General features: G+C 37.6%; 1 protein-coding gene across 4 annotated transcripts in view; it reads right to left on the bottom strand.

Annotated features, from left to right (window-relative positions):
* Positions 1 to 18,541, bottom strand: part of mad1l1 (mitotic arrest deficient 1 like 1) — a 71,276-nt gene extending 52,735 nt beyond the window's left edge. For 2 of the 4 annotated variants that reach the window (XR_013195421.1, XM_077205266.1), the window contains exons 1-10: positions 18,278 to 18,417; positions 17,179 to 17,352; positions 16,897 to 17,033; positions 16,453 to 16,632; positions 15,646 to 15,770; positions 15,003 to 15,084; positions 14,684 to 14,814; positions 14,473 to 14,587; positions 11,710 to 11,771; positions 4,395 to 4,481 (exon numbers count right to left, since the gene is read on the bottom strand). Coding sequence is in view for 3 of the 4 variants with exons in the window: in XM_077205266.1 (XP_077061381.1) it covers positions 4,395 to 4,481; positions 11,710 to 11,771; positions 14,473 to 14,587; positions 14,684 to 14,814; positions 15,003 to 15,084; positions 15,646 to 15,770; positions 16,453 to 16,632; positions 16,897 to 17,033; positions 17,179 to 17,329 (1,070 nt within the window). In the remaining variant the exon portion in view is untranslated. Of the gene's footprint in view, positions 1 to 4,394; positions 4,482 to 11,709; positions 11,772 to 14,472; positions 14,588 to 14,683; positions 14,815 to 15,002; positions 15,085 to 15,645; positions 15,771 to 16,452; positions 16,633 to 16,896; positions 17,038 to 17,178; positions 17,353 to 17,796; positions 17,958 to 18,277 lie in introns of those variants that run through there. The other 2 variants (XM_077205265.1, XM_077205267.1) reach the window with 2 other exon arrangements.
* Positions 18,542 to 18,547: the final 6 nt, after the last annotated feature.

Raw genomic sequence — 18,547 nt, 5'->3', positions numbered from 1 at the left:
GATGTTTGATACAGATAGATTCTGACTGGGAGAGCACTTTTCCACTTGACCTTGCAGAGTGAGAGAAACTACCCACAGCAAGAGTTCAATTCCACGAAATTTGCAACAAAAGTGTTTGTGATACAAAATCTTTGTATCTGCTGGATTAAAGGGAGAGAAAGCACTAAGACTGTCCGGGTGGATGTAATTGTGCTTTCTGGAGGTAGGTGACAAGGGAGATTTGTTTGTGGGGAGGGGTGAGTTTATGAGGGCCGGCGTTTGCAAGAGTGAGTCAGTGTGTGTGTGTATGTGTGTGTGTGTGTCCTTATAGCTAAATTGATTAACTCCTCTCATCTCTTCCAGATGCTAACTATCCAGCCCAATTTGAGCTGTAATGAAAATCATCATAGCCTGCCATGGAGGGTCAATAAGACAATAATGCACAATCTAATCACAAAACCATACTCGTCTCCTATCAATATGACCTCAGCACATACTGAGGCTTATTATGCAAATTACCTCTATTCGTTAGTGCATAGGGTAATTGATTTAGTTGGCCCAGTTTCTCAACACAGAAGGAGTAGCTTAATGGAGTACTTCAACCAAGTGAATCACATGAAAGCACACCAACAAACACACACATGTATGTAAAGCATATAGAAGCACTTGCATTATAATACAAAGAGGGTCATTTTATGGTTCATTACATTATACCAGTACATCAATAATTTACACTAGACCAGCCATTGCACTTCTATTTAAATGTTAAACAATTATTACGAAAACAGCCTCAAAAGGAGAAAGCAATGCAGTGTTAACGAGGGAACATCCTCCATACAGATTCATGTCCGGTACGTATCGTAGCCTATTTGGGAAAAGATTCACCTACCCACATGTATCTGATATGCAAACCAACCAATCTTTTTTTCCTCGTTATGGGCGACAAAATATGGAATGCATGATATCACAATGACAGATCTTCATGCAACAAAGTGGCTTATTCAGTAATGGCACAGCAGTCTGTGCAAATGGTTGTAAAAAATAGCAGTAAGGGTTTTTATACACAAGTATAGATTGAGCAGGGTGGCCAATGTTTGTCAATATGCATGTAATTTAATTTAATGGTAGCAAATAAGGTAGGTTATTTGAAAGCAGAAATGTGCATTAAAAGGTGGGGTAAGCGATATTTGGAAAACGCAATTTGAAAGTTGGTCGGACCGACAACCAGACACAACAACAAACGTGTGTAGCCAATCAGCATTAGGGAGCGTATGGCGGTGGAGGAGAGAGAACGAGCAAGAGGGAGATTTGAAAAAAGACTGTAGAAAGAGAGAGTTGGCTGAGAGATATTACAATCAGAATATCAGAATATCACTGGAAAATTAAGGGTTATGACCAGGAAAGAGCTTTAGGAGCCACGTTAATATTAGAAAAGCTGTCCAGCACAGGAGAGAGCTAAGCGGGAAGGCCTGAAAACAGACGCTGAGGTTGCTTGCTTTGATTCCAGTATTTTGAGTGTCATTTTTTTCTGGAGCTGTTGTGCTGTTGCCAACTAACAACGAACTCTTGTTTGTATTTATTCACAATACCCTACGTTATGTGTACAATGAGTGTACATCGGCTGTACACTGGTTAATGTGGTGCAATGTGGAATAGAATGAGTGCACTCGATTACGTCCACTATGGTTTCGGACACCACTAGAAATGGCTGTCCCATCAAATAATGCCCTATTTGACCTAATGCGCCAGAGAAACAAGAGCGCAACCATCTTTAGAATACCATCTTTAGAAGACATCTTTGTCTTTGAACTTCCGTTTTTGCGGTCGTTCTGTATATCTCTATGGCATCGTTGTCGAGGAGTAATTAGCTGGTGAAGTGGATTTATTTATTGTAAAGTTAAAGGGTCACTCCACCCATTTGCATTAAGATTTCCATTGTTAGAAATCCAGTCATACTATTGAATGGTCGGGCAACACTATAATTTTCCCCTGAGACGAGAGAAATCCTCTATTTACCTTTTTCACTTCCTCCTAGAATGACGCAAAAATCGTCATTTTACGTCATTGTAGGAGGAAGTGTAAAAGGGGGGGATTTCTGTGAAGACTACAAGCACTAGTTCCCGCCCTCTCAAACCCGTCCATAGGGGGTTGGACCTAATGCGCTAACAGACCTATCACAGATCAGTGCCGGCGCGTTTGATTTCACCGGCAGAAACTTTTTGAAAATATGGACGAAAGTACTGAATACGCAGAGGGATGCATTATGGAGGATCTGGATTTTGACGAAGTCATGGTAGAAACGGATGTTCGTGGCTGCCTTTTTGAGCCACAGTATAGCGACGAGCAGCTGAGGGCTATGGAGGAACAGGAGGCGGCTGAAGCTGCTGTCACCACAGCCGACTAGACGAGGAGCCCGCAATGGCTCGAGCTGGGGCAGATTGGTGGTGCCTGTGCTCTCACTGTGCGCCAATGGACACAGAACAAGAGTCTGTCTGCTGCCGAGAATTCCAGCGGTGCTACGGAATCGGAGGATGACACGGACGTGTGTGTTGTTGCTCACCCGAGTTTCGACACCCCATATGGATAGCGGCGTCCTGGAGACCTACTTTAGAATACCTAAGGTCAACTGGCAACGTCAGCCAAAGCCTACAGGGTCAAATGGTCGTCTTTCTGTAAAGTAAGTTTATTTTCATTTTGTTAACACGCTAACGTGGCAGGTTCATTGCACAAATATCTTGCAGTTAAGCTAGCTACTGTAGTGGGAGTGGTCTGCGGAGCTGAGCACTGCAATGCACTATGGGGATTGTTGTCTACAATCCACAAGCACTAAAAAGTCATTTTCTGCCTTTTATCGGCAAAGAAGGTCCCAAATTAGAAATTTATGATACTATTCTACAACATAATATGACCCACTTTCAATACATATTCATTTCTCCACCGGTGGAATGACCCTTTAACAAAAGTTATCATGAGGATTTTAAAATTTAAAACAGATAACAGTAGACCGGGAAGATTTTAAACGAGCAGTTCATTCATGAATACGCAAGATCACTGTAAAAAATACAGACCAAAAGACAACGAGCGCAGCACTGAAAAGGGTCGGGCTACATTAGGTCTATAGGGGGCGATTTTGGATTTAGCCTAAGGCTACTGGCAAGTGAGTTTTTTTTCAGGGTTGGAGCTAAATTCTTTGAGAGCAAACGTAAAGTTTCTCAGGGCAATGCAAACACATTGAAATATATCCCCCCCTCTCACATTATTTCCATTATAATGTCCCTTTTGGCACTCCATAGCTATGCGTGTAATCCAAATGATTTACAACAACATAAATGTATGAAATTAATTGTAAGATAAAAATATTCCATGTCAATTGCAATCGACAGACCTTTTTTAAACTGCATCAATCACCTGAAAAAGTGCATTTGCTGCCGATGGTATCGATTAAGAATTACAACTGAGGTACCGTAGCCAATTATTGTTTTGAAGCCAAAATGTTGTAGGACATTGATCTACTTCAGGTACGGTCTGCAATTAAAAAGAAGCAAAGATTCACAAAAAAGTATTGTTTTCCACACAACAGACATCCTCCACTCCCCAGATGTAAGTTGCTTTGCGAATAATAGGCCTATATCTGACAGAAACACATTAACGTAAGTGTGAGTGTGTTGCGGGGGGGGCAACTTCTTCCATAAAAGGCTCAACTTCTTCCATAAGAAACTTAAGGAAGCAATGACAGCAGACTCATTACTTTGCAAAGCTGTTTTAGAAGACATGATAGTTCATAATTAGCCCAATCTCAACACTCAGCTCATTAGTGAGATCTGATATTGTCATAGTTTCGTTTGACTTGACTGCTGAAGTGACGAGCCACGCAGCGCCGACACGCACCAACACCCATCGACCAATTACCGTCTGACAATTAGAGAGGGAGAAACCAGAGATAGACAGAAAGAGCATCAAAGAGATTGGGCCGGTGAAACTCAAGAAAAGACCCCATTACTGCCTTTGAAAGAGCTGCACAGAATGAAATGAGACCCACATTAGAGGCCTTGTCAAATAATGACATTTTTAAGCACAAAAACAGGCATGAACCCAAATAGATATAGGCTGTCCCAATCTATCGCTTGAGGGACAGATCACACGCTCTGGAGTAGAGCTGTCGCTCACAAGTGAAGGTTCAATAGAGACTGTCCATCTCAATTCTTACTGAAGATGTCAATTTTGCAAACCACGCAGTGACAGCACAGCTCGACTATATATCAATTATTTAATCTAAAATTGCTTCAGCTCATTCCTACAATCAGATCTATGAGATAAAGGAGATCCCTTTGGAAAGGTTTACATTTTACAGACTTGCCTCCTGACCCAAAGTCAATGGGCCATACCTTTTAGTGCATGTGAATGTGTGTATTTACCTGCTATTGAGTGTGTAGTTCTGCTGTTTCAAGTTCAGTTCTCGCTGTTGAATCTGTATCACCTCCCTGGATAAATCCTCAGGTTTCCTACAACAACAAAAAATTTAAAGTGAAATAAGAGACGGGTATAAAAATAAAAAATAAAAAAAATCTACTAGCACAATGAAAGATGAACAGGGTACAAAAAGGGCCTGAAATGTCCAATTTTTCGTTTTCAGCAAAGGCTCACTGAAAGTAGATGCTTCACCTTCAGAAAATGCTGACCGTTCACCTAATGAAACCAAATTATATTACAATACTAAATTAGTAGTTTTATACTTTATAATTATTGTATACAAGGTTTGCATTTCTGGCAAGCCCATTTCCAAAATTTTAGTTATGGTAACAGGATTTAGTGCGAAATGTGCCACACTGTAATAAATACCATACATTTGGAAGTTAAAACTAGAGTAATTGTAGCCTGCTTAAAAATCTGTGAAGCTCCATCCATGCCAGCATTCCAAACTATGCCACAGTATAGCCAGTTGGCCTCTTATATCATATTCATGTCATAGTCACTATACTGTATGTAAAATGAATGCTATCTGGTCTAAATTTGAGAAAATATGATGCACAGTGCACACAAACTTACCAGATTACTGAGTGCACAGTTGGTTACATTTTTTCTTATTTTTTTTTCAAGTTTTTAACCATTTCTATATTTGTGAAAATTACTATTATAGCATTACAGAATCATAGGATTACAAAACATGTTGGTCGATCGCTAATGCTGACTTTAAAACTGGCTACGTTTTATGCAAGGTTAATTATGTTCAACAATACACATCTAATAGTTCTCACAAGCATCTCTCTTTTTTCTGTACTAATGGTACAACGTTTACCTTGTTCATGGAAAGCAAAACTGTAAACTCTGAAAACCCATTCTAAAACTCATTGTCCAAATACTCATTAGCAGCTGCTTATGAAACAAAAAAAAATTTGTGCATTTACAGTAGAATCTGCTTCCTAATAGTGATTAAGGCTATGTTTACACATAGCCTGGTATTTAGAGAAAAATAAATACAGCTCTATGACATAAAAGAGATCCCTTTGGAAAGGGGTTAAAACGTTACAGACTTGCCTCTCTAGTAGAAATTTTAATAGTCATTGATCCCAAACAGGTATCATAAGAGAAAGAACCTATTCAATGTATAAAAGTATGTGTGTACGTGCTTGTGCGTTACGTTTCAGGAACATATGGGACAGGACCTCTGACCTTAGGGACGGTCAGTTTTGGCCCGTTTATTTCAGTACCAGTTTGTGTCTAAGTAGAAACTGAACAGCAGTAAAGACCTTATCTGGGTGGGTGAAAGGTACAGCGGGTGAGGAGGAACCTTGAAAAGAGTATAAAGGCTGTCTCATATCTTCCTGTGGTGTCACTCTCTTGCACAGCGTAACTTCTGTGTACTAGACTGAACCTATTCTTGCAAGAATAAATACTTTCCTTTTATTAATTTGACTCTGAGTGTCTCTTACGCAGTGATGTTTAACAGGATTTTTGCCACAACACCTCCTAACCCAAAGTCAATGGTCCAATCCTTTTAGTGCATGTGAATGAGCCCCCTCCGTTTTCAATAATAACATCGTGCACACAACCTGCATAAATACGCCGCAATCAGAATCCTCAGAATCGACCTTAAAGATTCTGAGGATTTCGTGTAAATGAGAGGCCAAACCGCAGGGAAATATCTGTGTTTTCCCTTCGTATAAACGGGGCCTAAGACATTTTCTTCAAAGCTGTATTAACCTGACTTTTTTTCTTTTTTCAGCTTTTTGCAAAAATACATTGACTTTTTTAACTCCTCAACCTCCCACACTCAAATTTTCCATATTGGTCAGTAGTGTTTTTTAATTATGTAAATTTTTATTTATTTTGATGCCAGTCATTTTATTTAATTTGAACTCATTAACTTGCATTATTTCTATTAGAATCACTCGGCCATGATTAAAGAAAAAAAAAATTTCTGATTAAATGTAATCTTCTTTTGAAAGATATTACATAAATTCTTTAAATCCCACACTTTTAAGCAGGGCTCTATTGTTTGGTGGTGTTATTCTCCCAAGCATTCTCATAAAGCAAGTTTTGACATAATTATGCAAATTCGGTTTATAAATGCTGTTATGCTTGCTGGAAGTACTCAGTGCAAGAATTCAGTAGCAATATATATTCAAACTGCCTAATATATTCATATTTATTTCTATATAACATACACTGCTAACTACTGGGTCATGCTTCAAATGATCATAGGGCATGTTAAATTACATTGGCTGTCTTTGATTTGCATAATTAACAGAGCTGTCAACATCAAACAAAAAGCTCATGAACTTAATCACACCCACAGACAGAAAGGCTTCGAATGCATTTGCTCATGTTTGACAATTTTTCTTTAAATTTCTATGATGAAAGTGCTATCTTATGGTTGACACCTTTGTTCTGTATTCAAGATGAAAGCTAATTTGAAGAGAATTGATTCAGCATTCAAACAGTAGGAATATCACCACAGAGGGAACATAAAGGAATCATAAGACAGAGTATAAATTCCTCTTTCCCCCTTCATTTTTCAGGAAGTTATCTCTCGTTTCCTTCACAGCAAGACGAAATAAGTCTACGCTACAAAAAGGGAAAGTCCCAACCGCTGCACTTTTCTTTGCCGAGACAAAATACTGAGAACATATGACACCGGTTTCTTTTATTTGGAGAATCCCCGTGAGAGTTACATTGCTCACCCAGGTAAAACATGAGAGAGCAGAATCAAACTACTGCTAGACATATTTATACTGCCGGTGAATGTGGCGCTTAGGCCTGGGGAGCAGAGAGAGCGAAATGAGAAATGTTCAATGATCAATCAGAATCCAAAAACAGATTTCTGCTCCACCAAAGCGAGACGGACACTTTATGCTCATTCGCCTCGCCATTATTCTCTCAAAGCAATGGAAAAGCATTGAGAAGAGTCTGATTACATAAAGTGTTTTACCTAGGCGAATGTGAGAATAATCAGTTGAACCCTGCATTCAAACACCGAAGGCCATATCATACTTCAGAGACAGGAAATGCATACAAACAGGAACAAAACCTTCGCTGAGAAAAACGGACGTAACAGTGAACAGGGAGTGGAGAAAATTATATGAGGAAAAAGTACCTATATGTGAATTAAGATTTTGACCAGATCCATGAAGGATATTGACTGTGTCAGATTATGTGTCATTTAAAGTTAATCATCAAGTGCAGGTCTATTCTCTACCACATTCAAACACACATATTAGATGATGAAAATAATCATTCACAATACATCTGCAATGATTTTGTTGTTGATATAAACTAAGCAACATTGTGAATATCACAATGATTTTTGTTTGCCCAAGAGATCGGCCGGGGAATAGACCGGCCAGGGACCAGAATCAGCTGATTTTCCGGATGATCGGCCCAGACCGGTAACCGGCTGGCCAGTCTCACATCTTTCCAATTCCAAGCTGGTCCGTTTTGGTGCCAGAGGCACAGGCAATAACGTCAGCTGCGCGTTCTCGCTCTCTTCTCTCCGACCGCGAAGTGACACACACCCGCCTCCTCTCACTCACACGTCTCATTCTGTCCGGTTAAATACTGCTTGTATTGTGCACAATTTGTGGACATTCCTGAAGGTTTTGTGCTCACACCACTGATCTGGAGTGCACACGCTCTGTCATTAGCAGCTTGTGAGTCGCAAGTACAAAACCATTGCGCTTAATGTGCTTAAACAGTCAAATACACACAAAATTATGTCATAATGCCCATCTTGGCAAGTATTCAGTTAAACACAGTCAGTTTTTGAATTTAATTAGTTGAGAAAGAAAACGCAAGTTGTGTAACAGTATATTGGATCTGTGCATAAACTCTTAAAGTGACAGCAGCCCAACATTCCTGCTGCTGTCTGTCGTGTTAATAAAAGAACAAAAGACAAAGAAAATCCCTCTACATTTAATTACTTTAGTTTCTGTATTTCTTACCTTAATATACTGTACGCCCACCTGAAAAGTTTAAAGCCGTGTTTATTTCATATCTCTCTTTATTCTATTGTATTTATTTGTGCTGTTGCTTAAAATTTGTTTATTTGTTCATATTTTATTACTGTCTTTTATCTTGTTTTTTATGATTTTTGTTTGTATAGTTCTTTGAAAGAAAATCGGAATTGGCAAAAATCGTATTGGCAGGTCACAATTACAAAATGTTTTTGGGAAAATTGCAATCGGTGCATTTCTAGTTTTTCCCCTAAGTTCCCCAAAGAATGAGGGCAAGAAAATTATGAAAGAACTTACATTTTCTGGTAAATATTGCCATTTATTGTTATATTGGTGCATATAAACGAAACAATTCTATATTGTTACATTCGTTAATGTAATTAAACAACATTTTGTTGAATATTTAACTAGATTTTTATGTTTAAATTAATTTGAACAGTTTAATGTAAAAATCTAATTTGCTGCCATCTCTGTTGGGTTGAAATGTGGTTCCTCTGATAGCCCTAGCCCTAAGAGCTTGTGAGAAGAAATTTTGTGTAAAGCTCTTCCACTCCAATCCATTCAAAGTGAACATGAATTATCCCAGTTCTGCTGTTGAAAATTACAGCACTTACACAACATTACAAGCATCCGTTTTAGACTTTAGATGTGACAGACGAAGAACTGAGCTATCATAACTGCAGTATATTTAAAACAACCGATCACCCAAAAATGAAAAATTCCTAGCCGGGACACTAAAATAAAACTATGAAAGACTAACTTATAGTTGTACTAGGCTAGCATGTTAAGCTTGGATAGAAGGAAGTGTTTCAGTTATAGGCAAATGCTTCAAATGTAGCGCAATGAGAGAAAATAAATCTAGATCTAGAAGAACAGTAATATTGTGAAACAGCATTACCATTTAAAATAACTGTTTTCTATTTGAATACATTTTTAAAATGTAATTTATTCCTGTGATGTGAAGCTGAATTTTCAGCATCATTACTCCAGTCTTCTTCAGTGTCACATGATCCTTCAGAAATCATTATAATATGCTGATTTGATGCTCCAGGAACATTTCTTATTATTTTCAATGTTGAAAACAGTTGTGCTGCTTAATACTTTTGTCAAAACGAAATATGTTTTCAGAATTCAAACATGAAATGCTTCAATCCTGTAGTATGTGCTTGGCTAAAGATTTCATACTGTGACAGATTGTAATTCAAATGTCATCATTCTGTAACCTACATTGAGTTGGTTTCGATTTCTCTATAAATAAAATATAAATACTGTAGAAATGCACAAACACTGAAACATCCGGTTCACCACTTTTTTTAACATCTTTGTATTAATATTCTGTACTTTTTTGTGGTAAAGTATATACCACAAAAAGATGGAAATTGGAGAAATAGGGAAACAAGAACCATCCTGAGGTTAGCCCCATGATATATACATATTAATAATAACTCCATTTTCATAGAGTTTAAATTAAGGATAACTTTTTTATTATTATTTATAATACGGAGCTAGCCCTGAATTTCAATCATTTTATCTTACATGGCCATTTTCCACCCTCTCTCTGACCCCATCTCACCAAAAATAACACTTCTGTTTTCATTTATCAAACCTGTATACTTTGGGCCCTTCCACGGAAACAAAAGATGAAATTAATAATTTACTGTGCTCACATGAAAATCTTTTTAATGTCTTCCATAATCATATGATAGATCAATGTGAAAAACTTCCCCTCAACTGTTTAATAATAATAAATAATAAAAAAAACTCAAAACCAATTTGTTTATGAACTGATATCACGTTTTTCAGCAAATAACTACTTAAAGGGGCCGTTTACACCTTGTCATTTCTCGTTTGTTCTCTGATCCGATAGCGATCGGATCGTGAAAAGACCAGATGAAAATGCTCTCAAAAACACTTGAGACAGATTTAAAAGACACTCAAACTACTTCAAAAGGTGGTTTGAGATGCATCCCAGACGAAACTGTTGAAACCACAGGTGTAAATTTAACTCCTCCCCAAAAAATGTAATGTGTGAGAGCGTGTTATAGGCTACTGGCTACGGCACCCATGCATTGCCACAGATATGACCCGCCGCAGAGGAGCAGCCTACTCTACAACAAGCTGATGCGTAAACAGTCGCAAATGAAACTGAACACACAATCATCTTCATTAAAAGTAGTGACACTAAATTATCTTACCAGTGCCGATGCCGCTCTCTCTCTTACTGCGGTGTTTGATCTTGAAATTAGCTGATGATAAATAAATGAAGCTCATATCTGTTGCTTTCATTGACGTGAACTACGATGAATTTGCATATGGCTTGGGAATTGAAGATCGGATTTTTATGCTAATCGTTTTGCATTGACACATGCATTTATGTTGCTAAGTGTAAATGCAACAGTTTCAACAAATCGGACAGCTTTCCAATTAAAAACCCATGAAGGTGACCAGGTGTAAACAAGCTTAAAATGTGCTCTGCTCCTCACACAAAAATATCGTATGGTACTTTTGCATCGGTTTTCAAGCTTTTTAAAAAGTTCTGATCCATTCATAATGATAACATAAAAAAGTGACAAGTACATTATTCAGAATTTCTTTTTTTGTGTTCTACAGACATATGGGTTTGGAACTATTCAACTATTTTATAGGCAGATGTTAGATATTCCTAATATCATTAAATATTGGTAGCGGATGTTAAACAGATCAGTCACTCGCACTGATGTCTGATGTTTTAGGACAGTGATTGACCAATAAGAGTCTCAATATTTGTCATTGTGAGGGGTAATTCAATAGCACTGTGTGTGCACTCCACCAAATCCCCATAAGCCATTAAACAGACAATGTTTATATCTTTCCACATGACTGACAAAGCACATCTGCACCACTCACGATCAACAGAACACATGCATATGCAAACACACTGAAACTACTCCACACATCAGCCACTGTTTCAGTATATATAACAAGCTGACCTTGAAACACTGCAGAACCAGAGAGCATGTAGAATTTACCATCAATAACACTGACTGACCTAATACAAGTTAATAGACCTACACAGGTGCAGACAGGAAGAGAGAAAGAACCTGTTTCTTAAGATCAGAGCGCCCTCTGGTGGCTTTGTAATCACCACATCACCCAAAACAATTGCTTTAGGTTTCACAAAATTCAAATAGTGCTTACTAGAATATCTATACCCTAAAATATGGCTTCATACATAGAGTGTCATATATCTATTAGACTTTTAATGCAATATTTCCCAAAAAAAATATTAGAAAATACCCACCTAATATTAAGTCCTGTAGCCTGGCCAATGTTTTCCCAAGCCTGCAGCTCATGCTCTAATTTCTAGAAGATAAAAATCACATCCAGACACAATGATGGATTAAAATCACCTTACATTAAAAGCCAAAAGAAACACTACTAGTATGTACAAATACATTACATTTTGAATAACAGAACTTTTTTCAAATTCTGAAATTAAGGAGTAAGAAATCATACTTGTCCAAAAATAGACTTGTTTGTTTTATGAAAATGTATTTTCTTGTTTTTTTCCCTTTTGATTTTGGGGTGAAAATTGGCGTGCAATGCAAAACATCATTAAAAACCAGGAAGTCAATCTTGCATAGATGAGCTGCACAATTAATCAAAAGATTGCAATCTCGATTCAAACACCCACACAATCTTATTCCTAAATGACAATGATTTGACAGTCTATTAAACCATTGACAAAATCACTATGGAACATTCAAATCTGAGTTGGCACTGCCTCTGACCCAGAGAGAGCAGCTATCATGTATAGGTATGAAAGAGCTTTACAAACAGTCTAGTCTTTTCAACCACACTGTATCAATATGTCTGGGTTACACAAATATCAAAATTATCACAGAAGTACTGGGATAAAAGTCTGGATAGAAAACACTGATGTCTATGGTAGCAATCAAAATAGACTATCACCTTTTGAAAGTAACGATAATAAATAACAATTGTTTCAATTTCATAAGTATAACAGTGATTGTTAAAAAAGATTATTTATCATTGAATCATTAATTCGAGATTTGTTCAAAAATGCTTATTTATCTAGTGAGGAATCAAGTCTTTATAAGCGAGTCATTGAATCATTCATTTAAACCCATTTTAAAACAATAATTAATTCAAATTAAACATTTTTAAATACACTGCAGCAATTATCATTTTAACATGTTATTTTGTCTAGTTGTCTGTTCTGAATTGTGAATTAAAAAAAAAAAGATATATATATATATATATATATATATATATACAGTATATACAGTCATGTGAAAAAGATAGGAGAACCCATGAAAACCTTTTTTTTAACATATGGACATTGGATCTTCATTTTAACAATATTGAGAAATGGAGGTAATATAAATAACAATACTAAACACTAAAAAACTGAAGAAATTTCTTTTTTAAATTATTTGTAAAATGTCCTTAATAGAAATGAAATATTTGGTGAGGAAAAAGATAGGACACTTGCACATTTATTTACTACTTAAAATGCATAAAATTAGATTCAGGTGCGCCACATCATGTGCAAAGATTAGAACATTGTTAGAGAGGATTGTGAAGGAGCCTGTCTTATTTAAACCTCAGACATTTAGTGTGGTTTGCTCTTGATTGTGGAAGTGAGTGAAATCACATTGGTGAGATCAAAAGAGCTGCCTGATGCCTTCAGAAAGAAGGTTGTAGATGCATATGAGTCTGGGAAGGGATTTAAAAAAATCTCCAAAATAATGTAAATCAGCCATTCCACTGTCCGGAAAATAATTTACAAGTGGAGAACGTTTAAAACAACTGCCAACATGCCTAAGTCAGGCCGTCCTAGCAAGTTCAGCCCAAGAGCAGACCGCAAGATGCTTAAACAAGTCTCCAACAATCCTAAAATGTCATCTCGGGACCTACAAGTAACTCTTGCCACAGTTGATGTCAAAGTACATGCGTCTACCATAAGAAAGAGACTGCACAAGTTTGATTTGCATGCAAGGTGTGCAAGGAGGAAACCCTTGCGGTCAAAAAAAAACCCATCAGGGCAAGACTAAAGTTTGCCAGAGAACACCTAGACAAAGACCAGGACTTCTGGAACAATGTGCTTTGGACAGATGAATCCAAAGTTGAATTGTTTGGGCCCAGTAGCAGAAGACATGTGTGGCGCAAACCAAAGACAGCATTTGAGCAAAAAAACCTCATACCAACTGTGAAGCATGGGGGTGGAAAAGTCATGGTTTAGGGCTTGCTTTGCTGCAGCAGGGCCTGGCCAACTCACCATCATAGAATCCACTATGAATTCTTCATTGCATCAGAGGGTACTTGAGGAAAATGTAAGACCATCTGTCCGAAAATTGAAGCTGAAGCGGATGTGGACTATGCAACATGACAATGACCCAAAACATTCCAGTAAATCGACCAAGGAATGGCTCAAAATAAAGAAAAGGAGAGTCCTGGAATGGCCAAGTCAAAGCCCGGATCTTAATCCTATCGAGATGCTGTGTGTGGGGTGATTTGAAACGGGCTGTGCATGCAAGAAACCCCTCAAAAATCACACAGCTGAAAGAATTCTGTATGGAGGAGTGGGAAAAACTTTCTCCTAGTCGATGTCAGAAACTTGTAGACAGTTATAGGAAACGTCTTATTGAGGTTATTTCGGTCAAAGGGGGCAATACCAGCTATTAGGGCACAGGGTGTCCTAACTTTTTCCTCAGTAGGAATTGACATCTTTGTAATTTTTTTGTTAAATAAATTATATCATGGTTAAGATTTCATTGTTTTTGGTTCAATTACATCACCTTTATCTATAGATATTGTTTGAAAGAAGATACAATTTTGAAATGTCCATATTGCTTAAAAAATATTTTATGGGGTGTCCTATCTTTTTCAGAAATCATTTTGTCGGAACTTATACCGAATTCTTCATTCAAGAGCAATTTTAGGCTATGATCATCCATAAAACTGCATACAATACACATTATTTTCAGAGGAGAATTATACTAAAAGCTCAAAGACAAACGGTACTTCTGCGTGCATTTACCTCTTTCTCCAACTCCACTTTGAGTTTCTCCTCCATCACTCTCTCCATTCTCTCCAGCTTCCTCCTCAAACCCTCAGTCTCTTCTTTTAGCAGACTGCTGTTCTCCTTTGTCTCTCTGGAAAGGAAATTGAGAGATGATTGAAATGATGATAAATAATGATTTAGGTATGCATCCACCACAGAAAAAGTTGGATGATGACAATGTTGATACCTTAAGAAAGAGTTTTCCTCCCGCAGACGTTTCATTTCCCGCCCAAGTTCAGGCAGTTTGGCCACTTCAGATTTCATGTTCTTCACAATTACAGCGTCTTGTTCCTGAAGAGCCAAACGCCTCTCTAACTCCTGCAGATGGTCAGCACCAATAAGAGGGACCGGTTCTCAAATAAAAGGCTATTTCATGATGCAAAATACAAGCTTGATTGTTTTTTAGTTTTGTTACAACCGACTTGGTTCTGAAGTAGTTACTTCTGACATCTCTCAGTGCTCCAAACTTCATAGAAAATCGAAATTTAAGACTGAAACAGAATTACCTTTATCTTCAGTTCACTCTCTGTGCTGGTGGAATGAGATGACTGGAGATTTTGGTACCTCTGACTGATGTCCTGGAACTTCCTATCAGCATCAGATGCAAAAACAACATAGTACATTTGTATTTTACTTAAAGGAAAGTATAAGGGAAAACAGTAGAGGCTTCAGGTAGTTACATTTACATTTAGCAGATGCTTTTATCCAAATTTTACATGATGGATACAGGAAGTAGCCATCAGGGCACTCCCTCGAGACCTAAATTCTCCACCAGGGCTATTTTCCTATTAGCATTCGCACTGCCAGTATGAACTTTGAAGTGATGTAAGCTGGCCGACAGTGACATCACTTAAGCGCGGCATTCAACAACATCAACAACTCCATAGCGTGAAGGTTGAGAAGTGCCTGGACTTCGCCGTCTGCCCATCTATCACTGTTTTCCATGTTTGTGGAGTTAAGTATGTAAACTGTGTGTTTACACGTGTTCCATATGGCAAGTGTTCGGCCAATCAACGTACACTTACATCACTGGTAGTTCCTGTTGTGTAGACCCTACTCTGAAGTACGAGCTAATTTAGCCTCCCATATGAAAACATTCCTCTGGTGTGAAAGCCCCTAGTATGTGTTTGTGCCCATGTGAGTTCATACTTGCGCTGCACATCCAGTTGTTCCTGTAGGGCCTGGATCTCCAGGTTTTGGGTGGAGAATTTGGACTCCTGAATCTGGATCTGTTGACTGAGCCTTCGTGTCTCGTCTTTCAACTCACTGATCATCTACAACAGACAAAATACTTTAAACACCTCACGTAATCCAAACTAGATTAAAGGGATGGATCACCAAAAATTTAAATTCTGTCATTAATTACTAACCCCATGTCATTTCAAACCCTTAAGATTTTCGTTCGGATTCGTAACACAAATGAAGATCTTTTTGCCCCCATCGGCACCTACGCAACTAACACGTTGACGCTTCAGAAAGTTCATAAAGAGATCGTAAAACTAATCCATATGAATTGAGCAGTTTAGTCCAAATTTTCTGAGGAGACACGATAGCTTAATATGAAGAACAGATTGAATTTAGACTTGTATTATTTTTTATTCTTTAATAAAAGACTTCTATTTCCATTCTATTCCTTTGATCTTTCTACTCATCAAAAAAAAATCTGAACAATATGTATCAGTTTCCACAAAAATATTTTAAGCAGCACAACCGTTTTCAACATTGATAATAATAAATGTTTCTTGAGCACCAAATTAGTTTTTTTGTCAAATAAAATGCTCACAAGAATTGACTAGTAAGTAACAAACCGGCTGTGAGGCAAACGGCTATTGAAAAACAATTACAGCCTTTGATATTATCTCATGTTCCAATAGGAAATAATAATGCAATAAATCATCAATCCATTTTATGGAATCATTTTTATCTAGCTATAAACACTAATAAAAATGAACACACCTGGTCCGCCTCTGCAAGTTTGCTGTCCTTTTCATTTGCTTTTTTGTGGAGTTCCTCAAGGTTACGCTTTAAAGCCTTGTTGTTTTCCATTTGTTCACTAAGAGCTTGATTTGCTTTCTCTTCTCTTTCTTCCAGACGTCTGATCTTCATCAGTAACTCCCTGTTACGGTCAATTTCCCTCTGTAAATGTAATCAGACAGACACAGACACACACAAGCACAGGTCAAATGAGGTGTTTCCACAGCAGAGACTGAATGCACCAAATCACATCGTAATGGTTTTTTGTCTGCAGTGTCTTTTAAACCCTGTTTAAGGTTGCGGGGTTGTTGTTGTTTTTTTATTTCATGTTGCAGGAATATATTTAGAAAAAGGCCTGAGAAGACAGCAAAAGAAAATCCTGCAACAGAAAGCATGATTTTCAACACTATCCCATCTATCGCTCACCTGAAAGTCTCTGGAGCTGCTGTGTGCCTCTTTCTCCAGCTCTATACGGGCCCGTTTGTGACTGAGCTCCATCTGTTGTTTCTCTTGAGTGAGTTGCAGAAGGCTGGTGTGGGAACGGACACGCTCGGCAGCCTCCTCTAACTACCATGTGCAACAAAAAATTCAGAAATCTGCTCTAAACATACTATATAAGAGATTAAAAAACATATTTATGAGATCACTTTCTTGACATTTAGATGTTTCGTTACAAATAAGGACCACAATATGAAAGGAGTCTGTGACTTGCCTCCACTCGTGTGGTATAGAGCTTCTGAAGGTCGCTTCTTCCATAGGCTGACTCCGTCTCCAGCAAAGAGCGATCTGGACATGATATCAAACTCTTGAAAGATTTTAGCGTTGAGAAGATTGTGGTGTCATCCTCCATATCATCCATATTGACAAAGTCTCGACAGCCTCCTTTGCAGAAATAGAAAAAAGAAATTATAAAGTGTAAAAAGAAAAACAAGAATAACCCTCCTCCCTAACCTCAAGAACCCCACTACTCAAACCAAAGAGGAAATGATACCAACACATGTAAAAAAGAATGGCCAGTTCTATGGTCAGTTCAGATTAAATTAGTAAGGAGGTATTCTGTACACCTTTAGGATGCTATTAACATTTGGGCAGTGGATTATTCAAATATTGAAATTTCATAGTGAAGAATATGGCTTATTTTTCATGATTATCAACTTCCAAAATGTCCAATATAATGTCCGGTTTATTTATTTTTTTAATTAAAAAAGGCTTATGTTTGAAAACGTGACACTTGCTCAGTTGACACAATTACTAAGGAAACGTCATAAGATGTCATAAGATAAAAGATTCTTGATGTCATAAGATAAAAACATGGTACTTTGCTACATACGTAAAGGTCTACCATATATTTAAACATCATGATGACGGGGACAGTGGGAATTTAAAGAGAACTGTGTCCTTTTCACTTAGTTCTCTTGGCCCATTTCAAGTGGTCTGAGCTGGTCTGACAATAGTGTAAAATACCCTTAAACCAGGGTATTTCAAATGGACCAAACCATGGTATTGCATTTTGCTGAAAAAAAAAATACTAAAGTACTTTTGATAAACTTAACACTGCTCACAACAATATATTAAATCACTAATTAACACCATTTTAAAATACGTATTCGTGAGATAAACATTAATACAAGTAGTTAAATCACACACGCTTCAGTTGCGTTAGCAACCGTTCAGCTAACGTAACCCTCAATAAAAACGATTTTATTCACAGAATAAACCGCAGACCGAATAAATAGGCTATACAATAACATACGTGTCTTTCTTTTAAATTAAATATACGGTTCTGAATGGAAAACCCGTAACTCACTCTTCACAGCCGACTCTATCTATTCGCGCTCGAGTCTCCGGTTTTTGAACTCGATGCAGTTTTGTTTTCGTTGGTTGAGAAGCCGCTACTTCATATGCAGCTTCACGATAGCACCTCTGTGTGGCTGGGCGGAATAGATTCACTCATTCTATCTGCCCGTTACATCGGAATTTGAATGGGTTGCACAAACACGCACTAAAATGCCTCCGCGTATATCTATTCTGGAAATTATTGAACAGCTATATAAAAGCAATAACACAAGCACTAGTG

Source organism: Siphateles boraxobius, unplaced genomic scaffold, assembly GCF_051911475.1.
Source record: "Siphateles boraxobius isolate OS27281-9 unplaced genomic scaffold, OSU_SipBor_1 53, whole genome shotgun sequence".
NCBI lineage: Eukaryota > Metazoa > Chordata > Actinopteri > Cypriniformes > Leuciscidae > Siphateles > Siphateles boraxobius.
This window is presented reverse-complemented; position numbering and strand designations above follow the sequence as displayed.